This window comes from Oryx dammah, unplaced genomic scaffold (assembly GCF_014754425.2).
Source record: "Oryx dammah isolate SB20612 unplaced genomic scaffold, SCBI_Odam_1.1 HiC_scaffold_8, whole genome shotgun sequence".
Lineage (NCBI taxonomy): Eukaryota > Metazoa > Chordata > Mammalia > Artiodactyla > Bovidae > Oryx > Oryx dammah.
The window spans coordinates 23,251,016-23,275,742 of NW_024070192.1; the positions used below are offsets into that span (position 1 = coordinate 23,251,016).

Below are 24,727 nucleotides of genomic sequence, written 5' to 3' on the forward strand. Positions count from 1 at the left end.
CCTCGGCGCCCAGCGGGCGGCGTCCTCGGTCCCCTCGGCGGCGGCGGGCGGGCCCCGGGGGTCCCCGCCCGCCCCCCAGAGCCGCGGGCCCGGGGCCCCGGGGCCCCGAGGGGACGGACGGCCCGCGCGGACAGCGGCAGGACGGCTGTAGCAGCTCCACACCTCCCACGCCTCTCCGCGGAGCGCGCCTGAGCCCCGACACACCGGCGAGTCGCGCAGGGCAGACGCCTCCCCCTCCGGGGCGGCCCCTGTCCGCGGCCGCCCCATCCCACACACACCCACACCCACACAGGAGAGGCCCTGCGCAGTGCCCCCGCAGTCACACACTGCACACCCCGTGCAGGCGCGCGCGCATGCATACACACACACACACACACACACACACACTCATGCACACATCCCACTCACAGGAAAACTCTCCATACCTGCACGCACACGCTATACTCCTTCCAGTCCAAAGCTCACGCATCTTGCTTCGCCCCAGAGAAAATACACACTCGAATGGGTACACATGTAAACATACACCCAACCCACCTTGCCACACACACGTCTAGGCACCCCACACCCTCCCCTACAGGCACACTCATGCTGCCTATGTCCACACGCCCCACAGAAACACACACAAGCACACTACACCCCTCATACACATGGTGTGCATGGAGACCCTTCTTTATGCACATGGGCTTTGGACACCCTCCCATGGATATAGTGGCCCCCACCTCCCACTGAGACACATTTGCAAGCATATCCACTGTGCCCTTAAAAGCACACCAGGCCCCCTCCTACCCACCCATACCTACCCACACTCACACACCCAACAGGGAGACTCACAAAACCCACAAAGGCACACACCTATAGGACTTGTACACACTACTCAGCACATCCACTCAATGCATTGCTGCTGTGCCCCCTCAGGCCTCTCTCTCTCTCACACACACACACACACACACACACACACACACACTCACACCCACTGCCCTGCACAGGGAGCAGCTCTCTCTCATACCACCCTGTCTCACAGTCATGTACACTTCCCACCACTAGCCATGGGAACGTGTAGCTGCCCCTCTTCCCCAGGACCCCCTGCCCATTAGCTCCTACCCAGAGGGGACACCACAAGCCGACAGTGGGCTCCAAGCTGACCCCCACTTCACCCCCAGCACGTGAGTCAGACAGGAAGCCAGAGTCATGGCAGACCCTGTCCTCCACCCCTTCCTGCTCCCTCTCTTCCCGGGCCCCTTCCCGGGTGGGGCCGGCAGAGGCCTTGGCTAGTGGGTGTCACCAGCGCCGTTTCTATGCACTTGACCGTTCAGCGTGTGCTTGCCCCACACAGTGGCTCACTGGGGCCTGGGGCCGCTGCCCTGGCCCAGTTTTCAGAGAGGGAACCAATAGAAACCCAAGAGCACCCAGTCTGTGAGGGCAGCACTGGGACTCCAAGCCCAGGGCGCCTTCATTCCAACTTTGATCTCACCCCTAAACTCTAGCCAGCACCAGGGAAGGAAGGCTGAGGGCAGCAGGGAAGAGACCAGCCAAACTCCCCTCTGAGATCTAGGAGTCAGGGAGGAAGAGGCATAGGATTGGGCCCTTGCAGGGGAAGCCACCAGAAGGGAGAATCAGGCAGAAGAGCCAGCATCCCTTCCCTCCCTCATCTCCATCACCTTCTGTCCTGGGAGAGGACAGGCCAGGATGGAGGATCATGTGGAAGGCAGAGGAGAGAGACAGAGGGGCACAGGGAGGAGGCGAGACCAAGGGGCAGAAGGAGGAGAAATAAAGGCCCGTGCGGGTGGGCAGGAGCGAGGGAGGAGGCGGAAGGGTGAGGGTGAGGCGTGTGGGGCCGGGAGCGGTTTTGTTCTCCTGTTTCCTGTTTGCTGCTAGCTGGGCCCCCAGTGCAGGAGCCAGACCCCCACCCCCTCCCTGGCGGAAGCCAGACGGGAAGAGGGAGGCTGCCATCAGCGCTGAGTCAGGAGGGCTTGGGGCAGAGCTGGAAAGGACCATCCAGGGTCAGGGCGAGCTGGACTCCTGGCATCTCCATCAGCAAACTCCCCATTATTAGAAAAGCAAGGCTTCTGGGTCAGGACCACTCCTGCCTTTGTCATGCCCTCCAAAAGCCAGGGTCTCAGACCACCCGGATTGCCCAGATGTCCTCGGACTCTGCCACCCCAGATGAAGGGCTATGACCACAGGGACATCCTGACTCAAAGCCTGACCTGCTTTCCCAGAAGGCAGCCAGTTAGTCCCTCCAGCTGCCGGATTGCCTTTCCTCTTCCTGCAAGTCTGGTCCCTGGTTCTGAGAAAATGGGCTCACTCTCCCCTCTCGTACCCCATGGAGTCTCGTGGGCAACAGGTGCTGACATGTCCTTGTGTCCAGATCAAGAGCCCACCTCCCTCCCTCGAAACAGGTGAGGGTTCTGAGGGCTGCGGGGAGAGGCGATGTGGACAAGCAGCACCAGGTCTGTGTTCCGGGCTGCAGAGACCTGGGAAGTACAGGCCATCTGTGACACCCATCTCCTGGCAGGGGCAACAAGGCCCCCAGAAGCAGATAACAGCCTCCTCCAACACAAACCGACACCTTCCCCACCCCACCCTCTCCACCCCAGCTTCCTCGGTAGGGATGTCAGGTGTAGGGTACATATAGTGGGGCCTAGAAACCTATACACAGCTTGAATAAATGATCCTCCAGGCCTGGGGAGCCTCTCAGCCACCTCCCCCATTTCCTTTGGGAAAGGAATGTGGGGTGGGCCCCAGAGTGCAGTCAGGGAGGGGGCCAAGGGCTGGGAAATACCAGGCGTAGCTGAGATTCTATTCCAAGCCTTCCTGCCTGGTGTGAGTCCTCCCCTACACCCTCCCGGCTTCCTCCCCCCAAATCAGGAATTACCCCGCTGAGCAGTCTCTCCCATCATCCTCTAGTTTGACCAGCTTGCAAAATCCATTCAACCTTATCTTCCTGAAGGTCCCTGGGGAGGACCTGGGGACTACACTCCCAAAGGGAGGGCATCCAGTCTTCCTCTCTCCAGATGATATCATCCTTTACTGTTTGAAAGCACTTTCACTTTATCTCATTTGATCCTTACCCTAAGAACTGGATATGTGAAATTGTTTTTATACCCATTTTTCAGATGCAGGAACTGAGACTCAAAGAGGACAAATAACTGATTCAAGCCTGACTTTTACTAAGCTGGGACCATCCTAGGATTCTAACTGACTCAAATCTCTTTCCATTATCCTCTTATTTATCTATTCAGGAACTTGAGTGCCTGCTGAGGGCCAAGTGCTGTGCTGGGGGCTGGGACACCTTAGAAGATAAGACAAATGCAGACCTCACCCTCAGGACACTTACAGTGCTATCCTAGCTCCTGAAATCTTCAGGGGTCTCCAGTTCTAGATTTAGGCCCAAGCCAGATGCCTTCACCCCCACCAACAGAGACCCCCACACACACACCAAAGGAGCCCCTGTGTCAGGGATTCTAGGCCTCTTTTCTCTGGAAGGGGACAGCTTGTTTGAGGGTGGCGTTCGGGGCCTCCCAAGTTAGCCTTTGAACCAGGGGGTGGACGGGGCTGGTGGAGCGGAAGGCTGCAGGGGCCAGCCTGACAACCGGGAGCTGGGAAAGGAGAGCATCCTGGGGCCCGAGGGTCAAGTGAGAGGAGAAGGAGGGAACAGACACTGCTGAAGGGTATGTGGTTCAGGAAGTGAGAGAGAGGGGTCTCTGGGCAATTCGCCTGCTTTTACTTCCTCTGGCTTGCTTAGTGCCTCCTCCCAGAACACAGGCTCCAAACCCTGAGACAAGCAATGCAACCACCCCAAGAGCATCATGTGGAATTTCCAAAGGTCTGACTGGTTCCATACGCCCACTGCACACGACCAAACTGGGACCCATTGACACACGCTGGGACCTGGGACACTTTGCTGCAGTGCTTGCCCCTGGACAAAACTCTCCTCCAGCAACAAAATGCAAAGAAACTATATGGGACTAAAAATAACTGTACACATTTACAGTTGGAGCAAAATTATGGACTAAAGATACAAAGAGACCAAAAAAACCCAACTGCCACTTTTGAAGAGCCCAGAAGAAAAGCAGGAGTTTGGGAGGAAAAAAAGGGTATTACGAATGCCCTCTATATTCAAAACCACCAGAGGGGTGGGCAAAATACCTAAGACACCCCTCCAGCCTGACTCTTGGACACACTCCTCCCCTCCCCCCATATAAGGAACAGGCCTGCCCCTTCCTCAGGTAGCAGCAAGCAAGGGAACTTGTTTGTTCTCTCTAGACTCTGCTGCAGCAGGGGCCCTAATAAAGCCTTGCCTGAATTTCCTGTCTGGCTTCTAGTCAATTTTTATTGATTGGGGAAGGCCAAGAACCCTGGTCGGTATCACCATAACCACCCCACAACCTCACATACAGACAGAGCAAATCCTCTGCCAGCCGGTCCATCCCAGGCATGCAGGCAATGTGACACCGAGGCATGCCCGCCCGCCCACGCCTGGGCCTCTGACCCCTGCCCCAGTCTCCTCGCTCAAGGGCAGCCGCCCCCTCCCTCCTCCTCCACCCTTCTGCCCCACTCGGATGCCTGCTTCTCAGCACCGCTTGTGTGCAGCCTGACGTGCCCCAACAGGCGAAGCTGACAAGCCGGCCAGGCAGGCCCGGGTCTCCCCAACATTCTTCAGTGTGCAGATAACCCGCGTCACTGGGAACCTGAGGACCCTATACTCGGTCTAGCCTGCAGGCAGTTGAGGGGGGTGGCTCAGAGGGTCTCTCCCTATCCAGGGTCAGTCTTGCCCTGAGTGGGGGTGTGGTGACACTCCTCTCCCACTCTGAAACTGGGCCCCAGGAAGGCTGGGGGAGGGGAAGTTGAGAGAAAAGGGAGGAGGAAGCACTTGTGATGCCAGAAATCCAGGGGGGACCGACAATCTCAAGCAGCACCGAATCCGCTGGTTCTTCCAGGAGCAGTATGGCTTGGGCTTAGCACGTGGACTCCAGGGTCCTCTGGAGTCCAGAACTTCTGGGTCTGTGTCCTGTCTCTACTACTTCCTGGCTATGAGACCTTGGGCAAATTACTTAACCTCTTTGAGCCTCAGCTCCTCACCAATAAAAAGGGAATGACACTTAAGTTCCACCTCATAGGTTGTTGGGAAAATTAAGTCAATTAAAGGAAGTCCTGAGTAGGAATTCAATAAATGCAAGCTTTTGTTTGTGGCTTTTTCTTTTAAAAGGCTTTTTTATTGAGGTATAACTGATGTGTAACATTATATTAGTTTCAGGTGTAAAGCATGATTGGATATTCACATATATTTTGAAGTGATCACTACAAGTCTAGTTAAACATGTTACCATACTGCAGATTTTTTTTTCATGTGATGAGAACTTTTCAGATCTACTCTCTTAGCAACTTTCAAGCATATAATACTCTATTATTAACTATGGTCACCATGCTATATATGACGTCCCCAGGACTTTACTTTTTGACTCCTTCCACCCATTTCACCCACCCCCCACTCCTGGCAACCACCAGTCTATGAACCTGGTTTGGGTTTTTTTTTGTTTGTTTGGAGGGTTTTCTTTTTAGATTCCACATATAAGTGAAATCATACTTACAGTATCTTTCTCTGATTTATTTCATTTGCCCTCAAGGTCAGCGCAAGATGTTTTCAGCATCTTTTGGATATTCACACTCTCACACACCCAACCACACTCACGTTCAGACATACAAACAGCTCAGCCCCACGTACACAAAGACACAGAGACACGTACAGATGCTCAAGAAGGTCTGTACAGACCCAGGTGAACCTATTCACGTGGACATCACCATCATCTCCACTGCCAGCCCCCTACGTGCCCCACCTCCCCCTAATAAGCAGGGAGGACTCATCAGGAGCCCCCACACTTTTGTAGCAGAACTTCCTCAGGCCCTGAGCCTTGTCTGTAGGCCCTTTGGGAATGAGGAAGGGGCAGCCAACACAAGACCCCAGGACAGAGCCTGCTCCCAGCAGACAAGGAGCATAGCGAAGGTGCCAGGCTGGCAGGGCCTCCTCCCAGCAGGAGAGCCAGTGCCCTCCTCAGGGACACCAGAGGGAGGGGTCTTTCCTCGTAGTGGGAAATGAGCACTTCCAGAGCAGGGTGAGTCTGGAGCCAACCACAAAGTAAACAGCTGGGCCATTGCCCAGGCAACCGTGGCCCCGGCGTGGGCTAGGGCGCACCACAGGCCCTCTCAACCCCTGATTTACTCCACTCAGCAGCCCCTCAACTGTCTCAAGGCATGCCCTTTCGGTAGCCATTCTGATCTCTGGGCCTGTCTGGGGACTCATCAGAAGGAAGAAGCCGTGCTTTCTCCATCAGATTGGGCTCTTTGAGAGCAGGCTTGTTGTTGTTCAGCTCTACGTTAGTCCAGAGTCTCTTCCCAGCAGTCAAGGCCTGTGTCCTTCCCTCAGATTGGAGAGTGCTCCAGGGCCTGGCCTGAATCTCTCCCACTAGACTGAGAGTTTCCTAAGGAGCATAGCTACTACATTTTCGGAAATGTATTTGTACGGCTAGAGTGCTTTGTCTGTAGTAGGCTCTCAAAAAGTATTTGCCCGATGGTCAGAATGTGGACAAACTCGAACTCTTGCGCTTTGCTGGTGGGAATGCAAAATGGTTTATTTGCATTTGCAGAGACTGGACATGTGGACTTAGAAGGTGAAGGAGAGGAGGGGATGAACTGAGAGAGTGGCGTTGACACTACCACGTGTGAAACAGATGGCTAGCAGGAAGCTGCTGTAAAACACAGGGAGCCCAGTCCCACTGCTCCGAGATGACCCGGGGGGGTAGGGCGCGGGTGGTGGGAGGTAGGCTCCAGAGAAAGGAGATATGTGTATATTTATGCCTGATCTCCGTTATTGTTCATCAGAAATCAACACAACATTGTAAAACAATTATATTCCAATTTTTTAAATGGTAGAAAACAATATGGTGGTTATGAAAAAAATTAAACACAGAATCACGTATGACCCAACAACTCCACATCTGGCCGTGTGCCCAAAAGAAGTGGAAGCAGGAACTCAGATACCCGTACAATGATGTTCACAGCAGCATATTTCATGAAGGTTCCCTTTATGGAAAGGTGGAAACAACCCATTACAGATGAATTGGATAAACAAAATGTGATATATATATATATATATACACACAATGGAATTTTATTGTCTTAAACTCTGACATATGCCACAATATGGATGATCCGTGAAGACATCGTGAATTGAAAGTGAAAGTCACTCAATTGTGTCTGTGACCCCACGGATTGTAGTCCACCAGGCTCCTCTGTCAATGGAATTCTCCAGGCAAGAATACTGGAATGGGTTGCCACTTCCTTCTCCAGGGGGTCTTCCCGACCCAGGGATGGAACCGGGGTCTCCTGCATTGTAGGCAGATTCTTTACCATCTGAGCTACAATGACCCGTGAAGACATTATGTCCATGAAGACATTATGTCCGTGAAATAAGCCAGATCAAAAAGACAAGTATTGGAGCATCCCTGGTGGTCCAGTGGTTAGGGCTGCACACTTTCACTGCAAGGGGCACGGGTTTGATCCCTGCTCTGGGAACTAAGATCCGACATGCCACGTGGTATGGTTAAAAAGCAAAAAAAAAAAAAAAAAAAAAACAGAGAGAGAGAGACAACACTGCTTTAAAAAAGAAAGATAAATATTGTATGATTCTGCTTATATGAGATACCTAGATTCACAGAGACAGGAAATAGAATGTTGGCTACCAAGGGCTGGGGGAAAGGGGAATGTAAGTTATCCTTTAGCGGGTACAGAGTTTCAGTTTGGGAAGATGAAAAGGTTCTGGAGGTTTGTGGTGGTGACAGTTGCACAACGATGTGGATGGGCTTAATGCCACTGAACCGTACACTTAAAAAAACATATATATTATTGAAAGAAAATAGAACAAATGAACGGGTCCTCCAGTGGGGCCCTGGAGCAGGCCCTGCCCACAGTGGATGCCCAGGGCAGCTGGGCACCACATTTGGGGAGAACCTTTCCCTCCCATCCCTTTCCATTGTGTCCTCTCAGAACCCCCATTGTCGTCTCTGGGGCCCTAGTATTCCCCTGCAGGGGGCGGTTCTCAGGACCAGGGGAGTCTGAACCTCGAACACAGTAGATCCTTAACATTGATGAGGACCTACCATATATCAGGCTTCACGGTGGCTCAGACGGTAAAGAATCTACCTGCAATGTGGGGGAGCCAGGTTTGATCCCTGGGTTGGGAAGATTCATTGGAGAAGGAAATCACAACCCACTCCAGTATTCTTGCCTAGAGAATTTCATGGACAGAGGAGCCTGGTGGGCTAGAGTCCATAGCGTCGCAGAGTCGTACATGACTAAGCGACTAACACTTTCACTTACCATCTATCAGAGGCCAGAGAGACAGACGCAGTGTCTTGAAATGCCACATTCCAAGGTGCCAGGACCTTGGAAGAGCTTTTCTAGCAAAGTCAGGCTGAGTATGGGGCTCCTGATCCCCTGAGGTCTGACCCTCCCCTCAAAGCCTACGTACATGTTTACACACCACTTGTAACATGTACACACACACCAGGGTGTGCACAAAGAGGCAGATCCCTGTTCTCCCATGCTCTCTCAGGCACACACTCCAAGAAAACCACGCCCGCACGCTGAAGGATGCAGCCTTGGCAGAGACGCCGGCAGGTCCCACATGCGGCAGAGCCCCCTGCTGGCCCAGGTCTGGCACACTTATCTCCTTCACAGCCCAGACTGGGCAGGGAACCCTCATTCCCTTCACTCCCCTTCCCTGTGGCATTGTCCAGGCCCCTAACCAGGGCCCAGTGTCAGACTCCCCGCCTGTTACAGAGGAGCAGAAGGACAAAGCAACTGTGGACCCTTAGGAAGGGTCTCACTTTGGTTGGTCAAGTAGGCCTGGAGAGAGGCCAGAGCCCTTTCTCAGACTAGATCGTGTTAGGGGCAGCCATTCCTGAAGGCCAGAGGATGCCTGCAATGACTCTTCCCCAAAGTCATCATATCCGTTCTTTGACTCCACACTGAAAAGCTCATTCCAGAGGAGACTGGGGGAGAACCCTGGGCGTGGCTCTTCCTGTGGTTCCCTACTCCTCTCTCCAGAAGTTCTTCCTGTTGTCTGACCTCCTGGGCAGAGACAACAGGTGCATCCACTGGTTTCTTTCAGGGGAGCACTCAGTCCAAGTCAAGCTGAGGTATCCCCTCCCAGGGCAGGTCTCAGCAGATTCTGAAAGTCTACCCAAGGGCACATGGGGCTCCCTACAGGGAGAGGTTCTCAGCTCCACCCCTGAAACCACCCACCCCCTCAGCCCAGGCCCTGCTCAACCTGCCCAGGTCATCCTACGCCCCAGCGCACACAGCGTAAGAGCTGAACCCCTCCCTAATCCAGCCTGTGTTGCCCCTGAGGCAGCTGGCAGGGTGGAGGGGACGGTGGCTCTGCAGGGACAAATAACCTCCCCTGGCTTCTGCCCAAGAGGGAGCTGGGATGGGTTCTGGGCTGGGCTCTGTGGTCTGAAGAGGACAGACAGCATTGCTTTCGGCCCCAGATCCTCCCCCTCACCAGGTGCCAGGCTCTGCATTGGGGGACACTGTGACAGCCACAGCAGTAATTAATATTTGTTGAGCCCTTGCTATAAGCCAGGCACGCTTCACATGCATTACCTCATTTAACAGCAGAGCAGCTTCTTAGGAGAAGCGAGACACACACCCACACATCACCTTGGCCTCTTAGGTCACCCACCCAGCCTGGTGCTGAGCTAAACCATAGGGCACCTAAGGGCGTGGGATAGAAGGCTGGTGAGAAGGAGACTTCTGACCCAGCCTTGAGAAAGCTGACCTGGAGAAAGGGTCACACTTGCCAACGGTTTTGACTCTAGTCCTTTTCTGGCTGTGTCGAGTTCACATAGGTTTTATTTCTTCAGTTACAAAACAAAGGTAGGTATTGCAGTCTGACAAAGTTGCTGGGAAAGCATCCTGGGAACCGATAAGTGGGAGGGGTTATAGCCCGGGCCCTACATCCCACCATCCAAGAGTGGACTCTGTTTCCCTCACGTCTCCTGAGTCCACCCACCTCACCATGTCTACCACTCTACTCAAGTCTCCGTCACTCCTCTGGCCCCTGACAGTCCGGATGCATTGTTTTAAATACAACGACCACCAGGCCCTGTGCAATGAGCCTCTGGGTTCCATGCCCACCACACCCCCTTTCTCTGTGCTCCAGTTACCCTGGCCTCCTTCCAGTTCCTTTGAAGACTAGGCACCCTTCCAGCCTCAGGCCCTTTGCACATGCTGTTTCTGGAATGCTGTTCCCTCTTCCCCAGCTCCCTCCCTGCCTCATCAACCCACACCCTAATTAGTTCCAACCCACTCTGTAGTTCTCAGCAAGAGTCACTCCCCAGAGACACCTCCTCTGGCCCCCGGACCAGGTGAGATCTCACAGTACTCTTGAGATGGTGTCTATATATTTATGAGGTTATTTTGACCAACATCTCCCCCCGGGGCTGCAGGTTCTGGAAGGCTGGGACCGTGTCAGCTCCTGGCCCAGCATGGATGCTCAGCACACTTGTTTCTGAATGTTCAGGAATTGAGTGAGCTTCTCCTCAGAGAGGGTGGATGGTTGGCAAATCCCCATTCCGAGGAAAGGTCTGGCTGGGGCAGACACTGCTTCAGATCTTTGTCCATCTTCTTGTACTGCCCCCCACCCAACTCCTTCCTCGGTAGGAACCAGATTCAGAAAGTGGGGGTGCTGGAAGAAGAGAGGCAGGGGTGAGGAGAAAAGGGAAGCTGCTTCGTCTCTTTTGCAGGGTGCACTGTCCCCTTACCCCAGCTGGCCAAGCCCTTGTCCACTCAGCGCTGGCCCACCACACCCACAGCTCTCGCTCCCTGGAATTTAACATTTGTCTTTCCCTCCCCCACCTTCCTTTAACTTCTCCCTTACCCTCCAGGTATCAGCTTGACTGTTTCTGAATAGCTTCCCAGACTGCAAGCTAAGGGACTTGCCAGGGAGCCACGGATAGCAGCCGCGCAGACTCAAGCCCAGGTCTGTCTGCCGGCAGAGTCCAGGCTCTCAGCCACCTCATCACACGCCTCATTACTACGTTTCTCCCTTGAGGCCCGGCTGAGAGACACGCCCCCCTCTAGGCCTCAGTTTCCTCCCGAGGTTTCGGCCACCCCCAGACTTCAGGAAAACAGGCAGAGATGGAAAGAGGTGGAGGAGACACAGGGAGAAGTTCAAGGGGAGGAAAGAGGAGTGGAGGGAAGGAGGAGCGCAGAGGGTGGCAACCTCGGACCAGCCAGACGTGAGTAACGCCAAGTATGCGAACTACGCCAGCCCCTAAGCTATGAATAGGGCGGTCAGGCTGGACGCCCAGGACGGCCCTTAACGCCCGCAGCCCCCAGCCCAGCCCTGCACAAGGTCCCGAAATGGGGCGGAGGCCAAGGAGTCACGCTTGGGGGCGGAGGCTGAGTGGCAGGATCGAAGAGGTGTGGTCATGCAGATGAAATGCAAATAGAGGGCAGCTGGCTTATCTGATTGGTGGGTCTCTGCCCTCCCGGAAGCGTGTCCCGAACGCGCTCCAGCATTGCGCTGGGCCCCTGCTCACACTTGTTTTTGGCCCGCAGTCACGGTTCCCCAACAGTCCTTCCGGTCACCCCTTGGATGAGTCGCAATGATATATGCAACCTCTCAACCTGTTCTGTCGAGGCCCTGGTATAAGGCTCTGCAGTTGAGATACCATTCCCTGCCCACCTCAGGGCCAGGTCAGCCTCTCCTCCTTGGAGCTCGTGTCTGACAGCTGGGCTTTTGGAAAATTACAGCAGCCCATCCCTGCCTCCCCTTTTCTCATCAATGACCAAAGTGGGGAGCACACTGGACCAGGAACAGGACACTCAGTCCCCAGCCCAATGCAACCCCTTGTGTGCCCCTAAAAGATTCAGTCAACCTCAGAGCCTGGCTCCTCTTTCTTTCATTCTGGCATGATTGACTAGGTGTCCCCAAGGGGTAGGAGTCCAAGAGACCTAAGATCAGGTCCCAGCTGTGTGACCCCAGTCAAAGACCATCTTTCCTTCATTATGCCAGCCCCTACCTGGACTTCAAGGCTCAGCTGGGGGCAAGGAAAAGTGGTCACCTTTCCAGGATGGGGACTGTGCTCCCAGGGTCTTTCTTGTCTGGGAAAGTAGCCATGACACACGATAGCCTTAGTTAGAATTCAGAAAGACCCAGATTTAAATTTGGATGCTGGATGACCTTTGGTGGAGTAATTTAGCCTCTCAGGGTCTTGGTTCTCATTATTTGTAAATGTACAACCACTTCACGACAGTACTTGAAAACTGATCAAAAGAGGTTTCACCGAAGAATTCTCAACAATAGATTTGGAAAGACGAGATGAGAGAAAGGAGATCAATCATATCACCAACTGGTTTTTAACCAATCCCTACAGAAATTCTACCCAGTGGCACTGTTTCCATCTTTCAACTCTCGTCATCTCTTTTGTGACCACATTTACACTGAGATGATGTCATGGTGAAGACACCATTTGAATCTTCTGTAGGTCTGTCTCTCTGGTTAGATCTGGCCAGTTTTCATGGTAATATTTTTTGGGGGGTGGCAAGGGGTGTCTGCACTGGTGGATAGTATACATGCACATCTCAGAACCCCTTATAAAACCTTAGTGGAGCTTTTGGCTGATGGGGAAGCAGAGAAGGAACCTCTTGAGGGCAAGGCTGTTTCATATTCATCCATAGAGAGAGCCTGGAACACAGGCAGTGCACAGGAAACGGCCACCAAATGAACAAAGTCCAGTCTGGTCTGCATTAAGATCTCGCCACTGCCTGATTTTCCCAGGCACTGGGCCTCCAGTTCTTGGCGTCAGGTCCTTCTCCTGCCCCAGGCTGAAAGTAGGGAGAGGGACACTCTCATGCAAGCCAGGCCTGGGGATGTCCTCAGCACCCTGGGCCACACCCAGTCTCAGAGAATGCTTTCCCTAGCACTGTGGGGATCTAAGCACCTGGAAGCCACTGGAGGAGGAAAAGGTCCCAGTGGAACAGGGAGGGGGACCCATTTCTCATCCCACCAGCAATCCTGGCCTTGCTGAATAACCCCCATTGCCTGACTCCCACTGTCCCCTCTTGGAGACATGCCATCCCCTCCTGGGCTGTGGGTCCAACCTCGGCTGCCCCCTTATCCCCTCACCCCCACCAGGTGCTGCAGGCCAGAGGGGGGCACAGTGCCAAGGCTTCATTAGAGCTAATGAGGGCTCAGCCCTTCAGATGCCAGTGCAAGATACAGGAAAGTACCAGAACCACCCGCAGCCCCCTCATCACGGCCTGGTGCTCAGTTCCCTCCTCCCCTTCTCTCGGGGAGGAACCAGGGGCCACACCCTCAGAAGAGGAAAAGGAGATTTAGAAGTGTCTTCCCAAGTACAGAGAGTGCCGAGGTGCCAGGGGAAGATGGGGATGAGGGGCCTGAACCAGAGAAGAGCCTCAGGGTGAGGGAGGGGTCTCTTCTGGGCTCCGAAGGCTCCATGGTCCACCGCTCAGTCCTAAACAACCCACCAACAGACACTCGGTCCTTCCTTTCCTCCCTTTCATGGAACACAGCAGGTCAGAGCTGGGGAGACCATGGGATCTTGTCCACTCCCCTTGGGTCAGAACTGAGCAGCCTGAACCTGCTTCTCACCTGGCATCCAGCCTTCCTCTTCCTCCCACTTTTGCCTGTCCCTTCCCCTCTGCTTCTAGCCCCTTTGGCCTTGGACTTTCTCTAGGCCCAGAGGTGGGGGCGGCCTCTAATATCCATTCTCTTTCAGAGAATGCTGGAAACTGCAGTGGCGGGTAGGCGTCTGCACTGCAGCTTCCCCTTCTAGCCTTTCGGGGGCTCTCAGACACACCCTCTAAGTCCTGTGTCTACACCCACTTCTCTCCAAGGAGCTCTCACACACTTTGAGGAAATTGAAAAGGAAGAAGCTGCAGACTTAGGAGCCCACAGTCAGATAGAAATCAAGCTAGGGACTGTTGGAAACCAGGCCAAAATGAGCTCTGTCCTTCCCTAATTAACCCCCACTTGGCGGCCCAGACCTTGGAGCGGCTGTCCTTCCACATGGCTCCCACATGTCCCCCCAGTCTGGCCACATTCCTCCGGCCCACACACCTCCCACCAGCCCTCCCACCCGAAGGGAACGGCGCCGGGTCTGTTTCCATCTTGGCTGTGGGTCTGTCATCCCCGTGCTCCGCCCCAGTTCTCTCCTCCCAGGGATTCAGGCTGAGCTTTGAAAGGGTCACTTCAAAGAGGACCTGCCCGCCGAGGGCCCAGCCAGACCCAGGGCTGGCTGCTGGGCCAGATTCCCGGTGGCCGGGGACAAAGGCCCCACTGTTCCCTCGACCCCCGGACGCCCCCAAATGCACTGGGCATGAGAAGTCTTTCTTTCCCCAGTTCTGTTCCTTACAGGCCCCGGCTCTTTGCCACAGGGAGTGGTCCAGCTAAGTCTCGAGGGTGGGGAGGTCAGAGAACTACCCATTTCCCACCCCCACCATTCACCCAATACCTTTGGGCAGCCAGGATGTGGAGGCAGCTTTGGGCTGACTGCAGAGCCTGCGGTCCAGACACCTACTGCCCCTCAGTCACCAAGCCCTTCCCAGGCCACTTCTCACACCCATCAGAACCACACCCATCCTTCCAGGCCTCCTCCAGGCAGCCTTTCAGAACTCCCTTTCCTCAGAGGTGCCTCCCAGCCCAAACCACAGCAGCCAGCCTCTCACTCTTCTCCCCAGTTCCTGATAACAGGGACCACATCTCACCTGCTCCTCTAATTTCTTACCACACAGCGCTGATCCCAAAGCAGGGTCCTTAGGTTTTTCTGTGTTGACTCCTCACACAATGCCTGAATTCTCTCTAGTCCAACCTGTGCTTGCTTACCTCCACTGGTGGGGGCCTCATTACCTCCAAGGACAGCTCTTCAGATTACTCCAACCATAAAGGGTTCTCTTTATTGAGCCCAAAGTGTGTCATTTTCATTTCTATCCACTGATTATTGTTTAACAACAGTTTCAGCTAATAGTTGCAATTATCAAATGTTAGCCACCAGGTAAAGTATTACCTCATTTAATCCTTTCAACAATTTTGAGGGATTATTTCAGGGACAAGAAAATGGAAACTAAAAACAACTAAGTGAGTTGGCCAAGGTCATACAGTTAATAAGGGGTAAAGCTGAAATTTGAACCCCCTCAGGCTGAAGGCAAGGCCAGACACCCAATGTGCCTCCCAGAGCACAGAGGCCACGCCGACCTGGGGCTCTCATCTCCCGCTGGCCTGTCTATATTAGAAGGCAGACCACACTCCCCACACTTCTTTTTTCTTAGTTAGCTCCCACCAGCCTTTGTCAGCAGATGAAGTGTGGGCTGCAGATAGTGACAGTTTGATGCTAATTCAAAGCAGTCCATGGGGAACAGAGAGAGTCAAAGGGGAAGACGTCATCTCCCTTGGGGCACACAGGCTGGAGGAGGCTGGAGAAGGTGGCCTTGGGCTTCAGGGTTACAACTCAAGGTCACTGGAAACCCAACACCCCTTCCCGTAAGAGATGGAGAATTATTAGTTGTGCCAGGCCCTGTCCCAAACCTGCTACTCTGTCCATCCTCCAACTTGAAAGGGAAAGAATCTTCCACCAAGATGGTACACTGGGCTGAGCATCTCAGGGTCAGAGAGATGAAAAGGGAACAGCCATCTTCATTGCTCTGCACCACTCCCTTAGAACTCTGGGGAAGGAAGGGAGGGAGTGAGAGCAAGAGAGAAGTCAGAAAGCTGGGGGCCCCCAGTGGTCTTGGAGGGCAGGTGTGATAGGATGTGGGAGAGCTTTTTTTTTTGGCCATGCCACACGACTTGCAGGATCTTAGCTCCCGTCCAGGTTCGGGGGTGCAAGCTCCTAACCACTGGACTGCCTGGTAAGCCCCCAGGGTGAGCTTTCCTTTCCTCTCCAGGTTTGGCTCAGGCAGTCCTGGCACACAGAATAAGATGATGCACCTCTAGGCTACCTTCTCAAGACTCTAACCCAGTTACCTCCAAAGGATTAGACTACAGGATTCCATGTTTTTTTCCACACAGTTGGTCAGTCAGTCAATAAACATTCTCAGAGCTCTGGCTGTATACCAGGCTCTGTGGATACCAAAATAAACACAGCACCTCTGAGGCTGCTAGAATAGGCATGGTCAACTCCCTAGCTCTTCCACTTACTAACTGGGTGACCTCAGGAAGCCATATAATTCTTTGTGTCAGTGTCTTCATCCGTCACATGGGATGGGGACAATGCACCCCCGTGGAAGTGGTGGCCGTGATTATTTTTCTTGCCCTCAAATAACTCGTCTGGCAGGGAGACTGATGTGTAGACCAAGCATCCCGATGCTGGGCAGAACTGGCACAGAGCACCCTAGAGGTCCAAGGGAGGGGCTGCTCCCCAGCCTGCATTTCACAAACATTTATGGAGGGCTGGCAGCTCTGTGCCAGGCACTGTGCTGGCCACTAGGGACAGAGAGATGAACAGGACACATTGTCCACTTGTCCTGGCTTCTCCCTGCCCTCCCTTTTCCCTCCCAGTGTCAGGACCCTGCACTGGAATGGGGCACCCAGGACAGAGCTGTATGGGGAAAGGCACAGGCCAGGAGCCAGGGAGTCAGAACCCCTGGGTTTCCGTCCACCACTCTCTGGCCTCAGGCTCCCCACTGCTGGACAAGATGGCCCCTCTGGTCCTGACCCACTCTGACAAGTGACAAGCTCCACCCCAACAGAGATTTCAACTGGCCCCAGAGTCCATCCCAGCCTGCTGTCCCACTGAGGCAGTGAGGAGGAGACGCCAGCCTGGTACTGACTGGCACTGCCCTGCTGACAAACTGGCACAATTTCACATGAAAGAGGGGGGCCTGGATCTAAAGGCGGGTATTTGAAGGGGGTGGAGGGTGCTAGGGGAAAGGCAGAGCCAGCTCCCACAGGCCCTATTCATGGCTCTCTCTGGGGAGGGAGAGAGAGCAGGATAATTAAAACCAGGCTTTGTCCAAACCCCTGACCAAGCCAATATCTCACCTTTGAACCCCTGCAGCCAACAGAGCACAGCTGATGCCCCTTTGGAAGGAAAACACCAATGAACCAAGCCACGGACCAAGTGTGGTGGGTTGGCATGGGGTGGGATGGGAGGCTGGAGGAGTAAATGAGCCAATTCTCCACCCATCAAACACGGATGGACACCTGAGGCTTGGCCATCCTGAGGCATCTTGTCCCCATTTCTGTCTCAGCTGAAAGACAAGCCACCAAGCTCCAATCCAGCAAGAGATTGACCTTGATCTTGGCCTGTGTCCAAGACAGACCCAGATTCAGGGTGGGAGTAACAGCAGACAAGTCAGGTCATGAGACGTAGGGTAGTGGAGTGAGATCATGAACTTGAGCCAGACTGCTGGGTTCCTATCCTGGCTCTGCCACTCATTAGTAATGTGATTTTGGCCACACTATTGGTTCTCTGTGCCTCAGTGTCTTCAATGAAAAGTGGGGATAATAAAATAATAGTACCCACATCACTGTGGTTTTGTGAGGACTGAAAGATGTAACATATAAATCCTGGCCCAGAGAAACTGCTATCTATGTCTTAGCTATCAGCTCTACTATTAAAGCAACTACTCATCCTTACAACACGTTTGTTTCAGGCACTAATGTTTATGCTCATTTGAATATATTTGCACCTCCCGTGAATCTCTCCAGATTTTTACACTGGAATCCAACATCAGAGGAATCTACCTAGCCCACTTCCCTGCAGGATGCTCCAGGCTAGCCTGGGATGCTACAGCTTATAAACTTCTCCCTATAAGTTCTGTCAAAGAGCTAACTGCAGTCCTTCGTTTGGTAACTTATTCCATTCTCCTTTGTAGACTATCTTAATCTGATATATCATGAAGTCCTTAAGGATCTCTGCAATACAGGATGAAGCAATAAATGCCTCTGCCCACTCCTGCACTCTCTGTTCTATAACCAGCAGCCTCCCTCATCCCCCACTCAAAGTGCTGCACCCAATGGGGGGCCAGTCAGGCTTCCTGCACCCCTGGCCCATGAGCTCAGAGCGGGCCTGAGGTGGGAGCATAGAGGTCCCCATCCAGGCTGCCTAAACACAGGGCCTATTCCCAGGGTCCAGTCCCTTTCTGCTTCAGCTGAGATCCTCAAAAGCCTGCCCCATTCTCCATGGTGTCCCAAAGCCATCTTCCTAATACTACCCCCCCTCCTCAGAGTTTCATCTTGTGCCATGACTCCCATCAGAAGATCCGGCACTACTGTTCTATAGTCTCAGCCCCTAATATCCACCCTACCTGCTCCTAGGGCTTGGCTTTTGAGGCCTTCATATCCAGCATTGAAGGATTTATGTATTGAAACCTAGGGTGGACCCAAATACTTTCTGAGCAACCCTTTGGGCTGTGTTTGGAGGTGAGATGACTGGTTATGTAACTGAGATTCAAACTGCATGCCAATGCGTGCATCTCAGTAAGAGCGGCGGCCACTCTGAGGAATGGGGTTGTTGCCCTGGCAGAGGGGGAGAACCCCAGGAGATCAAATGCCATCCACCCCCAGCAGACAGGGTGGGGCTTGGGGTGGAGATAGTAGGGGGGGGTGGGGATGAAGTAGGTGGTGGAGTGTGTGGAGGGGGTGATCCAAGGAACTCAAGGATAATGACCTCCACTTCCATCCCCTGTCCATCCTGAAATTCAAGTTTGTAATTAGGAAACACTTTTGGCTGAAAGGTAGAGGGGGAATCGGGGATAGAGATGCAGATTAAGGGAGAACTGTGTGCACATCCAGCTTCTGAGATAAACACCATGCTCAGAGATTCCAAAGCACCAGACCCCAGCTCAACACTGGGCAGATGGCTGGGGAGGAATAGCCCTAAATCTTCCAGCTGCATTAAAAGAGCAAGAGACCTCTGCCCAGGCCTTGATCCCAACCTGGATCCCCCAGAGAACTTTTTTCCCCAGCTCCAAAAACCACTAACCTTACAGTGTTCAACTCTTCAGCTTGGAAAGAGGGGGATTGTGTTTTGGGGTGGTGCTCCAGCAGAACTGGGCAGTCAGGCTCAGAGGTATGGAGGGGGCTGGCCCCAGTGGAGCCCGCAGGCCCCTGCTGGCCCCTCCCCAGCCTCAGCAGCTGGCAGATGAAAGAACCCAAGCAAAGCAGCCCAGCGCTGAGTAATGCCCCTGGCACCCCGTGCCCAGACCCACCCACAGCCAGCCTGAGGGGCAGAAGGGAGGGCAGCTGCGCCTGAAGGACCGGGGGTCCCGGCCCTGTTTCTCTCCCCCAGGACCCAGTGGGGCGGTGGACCCGCGCCGGGCAGCTTGTCGGTGGTCCGGCCCGGCAGGAGGGGAGTGTGGCCCAGGGAGGGGGTGTCCGGCCACAAGTGGCCAAGGACATCCCGCTCTGGGAACCCCCTCCCCCACTCCCTCTCCCTCCAGCTGTGCCGGGCCTCGCCAACGGAAAACGAAAACTCGGGCAGAGGAAACGGCGGCAGGCGCCCCGCCTGAAAAACCCGGACAAAAGGCGCGGGCCTCCTGCCCTCGCTGCCCGGCCGCCGGGGGCCTGGCACCGCTGCCCGGGTCGGTGCCCCTGGCCCTGGCAGCCCAGTGCGCGTCTCGACCCCCTGAGTACCTTCCTCCTTCCCGTCCTTTGCCCAGGGCAGCTCCCGCTCCAGCCCCCTTCCCGATCACCAGCGGATGTTTCTGCGGCCGTGCCGCGCGGTGCCCGCGCCGTGTGCCCCAGGCTGTACCCACGGAGCGGGGACGCCGCGACCCCAGCCCTGCTGCCACCTCCCTGGCAGCGCCTGGATCCGCCCCCTTTCCTGGATCAGCGCCCTCACCTTGGGGGGCCGGGGCTCCGGGCGAGGCGGGATCCCGACCAGGCAGAAGGCGACTCCATTCATCGGGCGGCAGGGGAGGCTCTGTGGCCAGGGCACTGCTGGGGGCGCAGGCAGGGACCCGGGAGGGGCGGGACCGAAGGGGCGGGGTCGAACGCGGAGGGTGGGGTGTCTCTTCGCTCCGCCCCCTGCGCTCCAGACGGGGCGCACCCTCTGCCTTTTGCTGGGTTACAGATGCGTACCGCAGGGCTGAGGTCGGGGTTGTAGCTGACAGAGCCCGCAGAAGAGAGACGGTCTAAGGGAGACAGTTTGGGCTGGCCCAGCCCAGAAAAGACGATCCAGGCAGGCCAAGCAAAGAGGATACGGGCACAGAACACCGGACTAGCTAGCACCGAGAGAGGGAGGGAGGGAGGAAGAAACGGAAAGGGAAGCAGAGAGGAACAAAGCCAGACAGAGAGGATCAGAAACAGAGACGGAAAGATTCAGAAAGCAGGAGAGAGGCAGAGACCAGATAGAGATAGAGAGAGGCAGAGAAAATCAGAGACAAGGATGAAGAGACTCAGGTCGGAAGAGAGGGAGAGACAGAAAAAAGACTTAGGGAGCCTTCCATTCAGAGACGCATAGCAGTTGAGACAAGGGCAGAGATGGAGGAGGGGGAGGGGTGAGGGTAACGGGCGCTTTCAGTTTTTATGCTCCTCAATCTAGGACTCCCTTCCCAGTCTCAGCTCATGCAGGCAGGGGAGAGGAAGCTATAAGAAAGAAGCAGAGCTTCAGACCCCCACCCAGCCAGCCTGTGGCTCTCACGCCTTTAGACAGCTCACAGACCCACCCTGCAGTGGGTGACAACAAAAGCAGAGGCCCTCCAGGCCTTCCCGTCACAAGCTCCCACAGCCTCCTTTCCCAGCCTCATTCTGAGCTGGGCCCAGTGAACAAACCAGGGTCCTGAGTCCATTTCTCACTTCCCTGCCCCCAAGCAGCCCATCCCCTGATGACCCTGGAAGGGACAGTCTCCCAGTCTTTAGTTTCTGCTGGAAAGTTATTTCTGCTGTCTAACAACATCCTTCGTACCTCCTTTTATTTTACAGCCTATGCTTACCTCTTTCCCTCGCCTTCTTGTAGTTCTAAAGGGCTCCTGTATTTCTTCACCCAGATTGTGAAGAAAGGAAGGCAGAGGTCACAGATAAATAGGAATATGATTTGGATGAAGAAGGCAATGAAAGCGGGAAAGCCAACTCTGCCTACTGAAATGTCCCACCCGCTCTGGGGCAAGAGCCTCATAAAACCTATTTGCTTTACCATCACCACCCTGCCTCCTGAGAGCCGATCAGCCTCAAGTCCTAGATCCTCAGGATCAAGGACTCGGATCCTATGGGGGACAGTGTTGTCCAGACACCATCTAGACCACCCCTACTCCTATAAGCCTGAGGAAGGAGATAGTGACTTGTTAAGTCTTTATGTTTTATTTATTTTAAATTCCCTGGAAGTCAGTAGAAAAGGATGCTCTTGTAACGGTGGAGGGGCAGTTAATGAGCCCTCTTCCTTCCTCACCTCTCTTCATCAAGGTCATATGCAGCTGGAATTATGCCCCACTTCTGAGAAGTCTTTCCTGCTATCTGTGACCCATCACACCACCTGTATTCTCTGGCTTAGTCTTCAACCAGGTCTCTCTGTCTGACTTTCTGCCCTGAAGCTCCAACAGTCCAAGCCTGGTTCAGGGGTTCTTTCCTCTCAAAACAAATGGGTTGCCTGTGTAAGGGGGGAGCAGTGGCATCTGAGATCCAGACTGGACTGAGGGTGTGGGGAAGGGGGGAGGGTGGCCCCTGGGGTACCCCTGACTCACTTTTTCCAGAGCCTCATGCCCTCAGACACTGCAGGAGGTGGTGAGAGGAAATGAGCTCACACTGGCCGGCAGGCAATTCCTCCCTCCACAATGCACTGCGCTCTCCTCCCCCACCCTCTCCGCTTCCCAGAAAGTGCACTCTTCCCCCACCCTGCTGCCCCTCCCACCTCTTCCTGCACCTTGACCTGCACCCCCGTCCTGTCCTGCCCTCCCCCATCCATCTTCTCCGGCATCTCTCTCATCTTTCCTTTTCACCTCAGTTCCCCATCCCCTCTGACATCTGTATCCCGTTACCTGCATCCCACCATCCTCCCCGGAATCCACTCTATTCCTGGCACACTCTCTGGGGAATAGGGCAATAAAGTCCAACACGGGATGGAGGGTGCCCCTCACTGAGGATCCTCTTTATACTCCTCCCTTTCTAAATTCCTCTCTAAGCCCACTCAGCTTCTTTCCTTCACAAGTGTTTACTGGGAGTCCTAATATACCTTGCGGTAGGAGAGTGGAGGTGGCCCCTGGGGATAGGAGATAGGCTTAGCTCCTTTCCTTTAGGAGTCCTGGTCTTACCAATCCTGACTCTAGTGTGAGATCCCAGGAGAGGAGCCATGGAAGGCTGCAGAAGCAGAGGAAGGCTTCCAGAAGCAAGCAGCCATGGTCTTTAGAGGGTGTCATGGGACAGGGTGGGGTGGGCCACGAGAAGAAAGAAGATTGTGGACAAAAGCAGGGAAGCAGGAGAAAGCAGACTCCAGCAGTGTGGCTGGAGCCAAGTGGAAGGTTCGTGGGCAGGAAGCACGGAGGGATGAGGAAGGAAATGTGGGTGGGGATGTCACCGTGGAGTGACTAGGCCCGAGGCACTTAGATTCCAGGCTAGCTTGTGGCAGGGATTTAAGCAGAGATGTGCTGGGACCACTGTAGCGTGATGCGGGAAAGAACAGAGGCGGGGGTGGGGGGCGGCAGTGAGGAGCCAGAGGTAGGAGATCAGATAGGAGGGCCCTGCACCTGGGCAGGGGGCACCAATCATCAGAGGCCCCCGGATCTTGTTAACCAACGAGGTATTATGGAAAAGAAATGGAAGAGTCTAGAACAACTCCCAGTGGGCTCCCCTTGTGGCTCAGCTGGTAAAGAATCCACCTGTAGTGCAGGAGACCTGAGTTCAATCCCTGGGTCAGGAAGATCCCCTGGAGAAGGGAACGGCTACCCACTCCAGTATTCTCGCCTGGAGAATTCCATGGACTGTAAAGTCCAAGCGGTCCCAAAGAGTTGGATATGACTGAGCAACTTTCATTACACTTCAAAGTTTTATGGCTCAGAGTATGAGATATTAGGTGTCTAGAGTGTTCTCAGGGAGAGGGGACATGCCAGGCGCTGGGCTAAGTAATCCTTTGTATATATTATTCCAATTCAGCCTTATAAAGGGTCTATGAAATAGATATTATAATCTTCATTTACAGATAAGGAAACTGAGGCCCAGAGAACTTGAGCATCTTACCTGAGGCCACCCGGGATTTGAAACCCAGGCATTTGGGCTCCCTACTCTAATATTCTTGCCTGGAGAATTTCATGGACAGAGGAACCTGGTAGGGTATAGTCTATGGTGTCACAAGAGCTGGACACAACTGGGTGATTAACACACACCATCTGGGCTCAAGTCCACACACTTAACATACAGGCTGTGCTGCTGGTGGGGTAGTGATTGGCAGCTTGAACCCTGGGTCCTTCTCCCTGAAGAGAACGCTGAGCTAGAGACATGGCTTTGGAAGTCATTCGTAGATCAGGAGTGAGGTTCGGATTCTCCAGGGACACTGCAGAGAGGAGATGAGATGTGGGATGGGCCCCGAGGAGCACCTACCTTTCAGGGCAGGCAGGCAGGAAGAGGCAGCAAGGAGGATTGAGGAGAGAGAGCTGGCGAGCAGGGGACAGGCGGGGCAGAGGCCAGAGCAGGCAGGAAGAGCGTCAAGGGTGAAGAAATGGAACTGGGCCACTGAGAGTCAGCAGGAACGGACAGGGGAGAGCACAGATGAGTGAGGTTGAGGCACAGCTCCAGTTCCGGGGGGAGGGGGCACTTGAGCAGGCTTTTTGGTTGGGGAGCAGGAGCCAAGGGAGAGAGACCTTCCCCAGACCCAGGTAGGGCTAGGAGAGGAGCGTGGGGGGCAAGTCAGGGAGTCCCCAGACCAGAGCATTCCAGGGCCAGGATCAGGCCCGGCCTAGGAGCTGTTGCGGGGTTTTATGGTGTCATCAAGGAGCCCCGAACCAAGAGCACATTCAAGTTCCCATCCTGCCCACCCCACGTAGTAGCTGAATGTCTTTAATGTACTTTAATGTACTTAAGAAAAGTACATACTCTGAGCCTCAGTTTCACCCTCTGTAGATGAAAACAATAGGCCTTCTCCACCAATCTCCAACTGAGAGCTCACATTTGATAAAGAATTAAAGCAATGAGTGGAAGACTATAGGGGTGATGACCATAGGGGTTTTGGTCATAGGGGTTATAGGCGTGATGACCAAACATACACCTGTCTACAGCTTCTGGCCTTTCCACGGAAGGGGAGAGAGCACCCCCTGGTGGAGAAGGGCAGGAGCGCAGGACTGGAAGGAAGGGCTGAAGAGAGACCTGACCTGTTCCTCTGGCTTTCAGCCCCCAGGTTTTCTGCTTGTTCCCTTGAAGCAACTCATGCCTACCTAAAATTTCATCTCCAAGGAAGGTGGTGGCCTATAGGACCTCCCTTGTGGTCCAGTGGCTAAGACCCAGAGCTCCCAATGCAAGGGGTCCAGGTTCAATCGCTAATGGGGGAACTATTAATAGATCCCTCATGCCACAAATTAAGAGTCTGCATACCACAACTAAAGATCCTGCATGCTGCAATGAAGATCCTGGCACAGCCAAATAAATAAAAAATATTAATTAGAAAAAAAGAAGGTGGTGGCCCAGTCCAGACAAGTTCAAAGACATTTATTGAGCTCTGGCTACATGCAAACTGCTGTGTGGGGTAGCAGGGAATGGACCAGGTAATGTGCTTGTCCTC

General features: G+C 54.2%; 1 protein-coding gene and 1 long non-coding RNA gene across 2 annotated transcripts in view; both read right to left on the reverse strand.

Moving 5' to 3' along the window:
• Positions 1-19,957, reverse strand: part of ARHGAP23 (Rho GTPase activating protein 23) — a 71,170-nt gene extending 51,213 nt beyond the window's left edge. Inside the window, exon 1 of the mRNA XM_040245542.1 lies at positions 19,868-19,957. Coding sequence (XP_040101476.1) covers positions 19,868-19,930 — 63 coding nt within the window. The 5' untranslated portion in view covers positions 19,931-19,957. The remainder of the gene's footprint in view (positions 1-19,867) is intronic.
• Positions 9,894-11,321, reverse strand: LOC120867249. The gene is made up of 2 exons (XR_005721827.1): positions 10,939-11,321; positions 9,894-10,746 (listed from the first exon to the last, which is right to left on the reverse strand). It is a non-coding gene; the product is annotated as an uncharacterized LOC120867249 (long non-coding RNA).
• Positions 19,958-24,727: the final 4,770 nt, after the last annotated feature.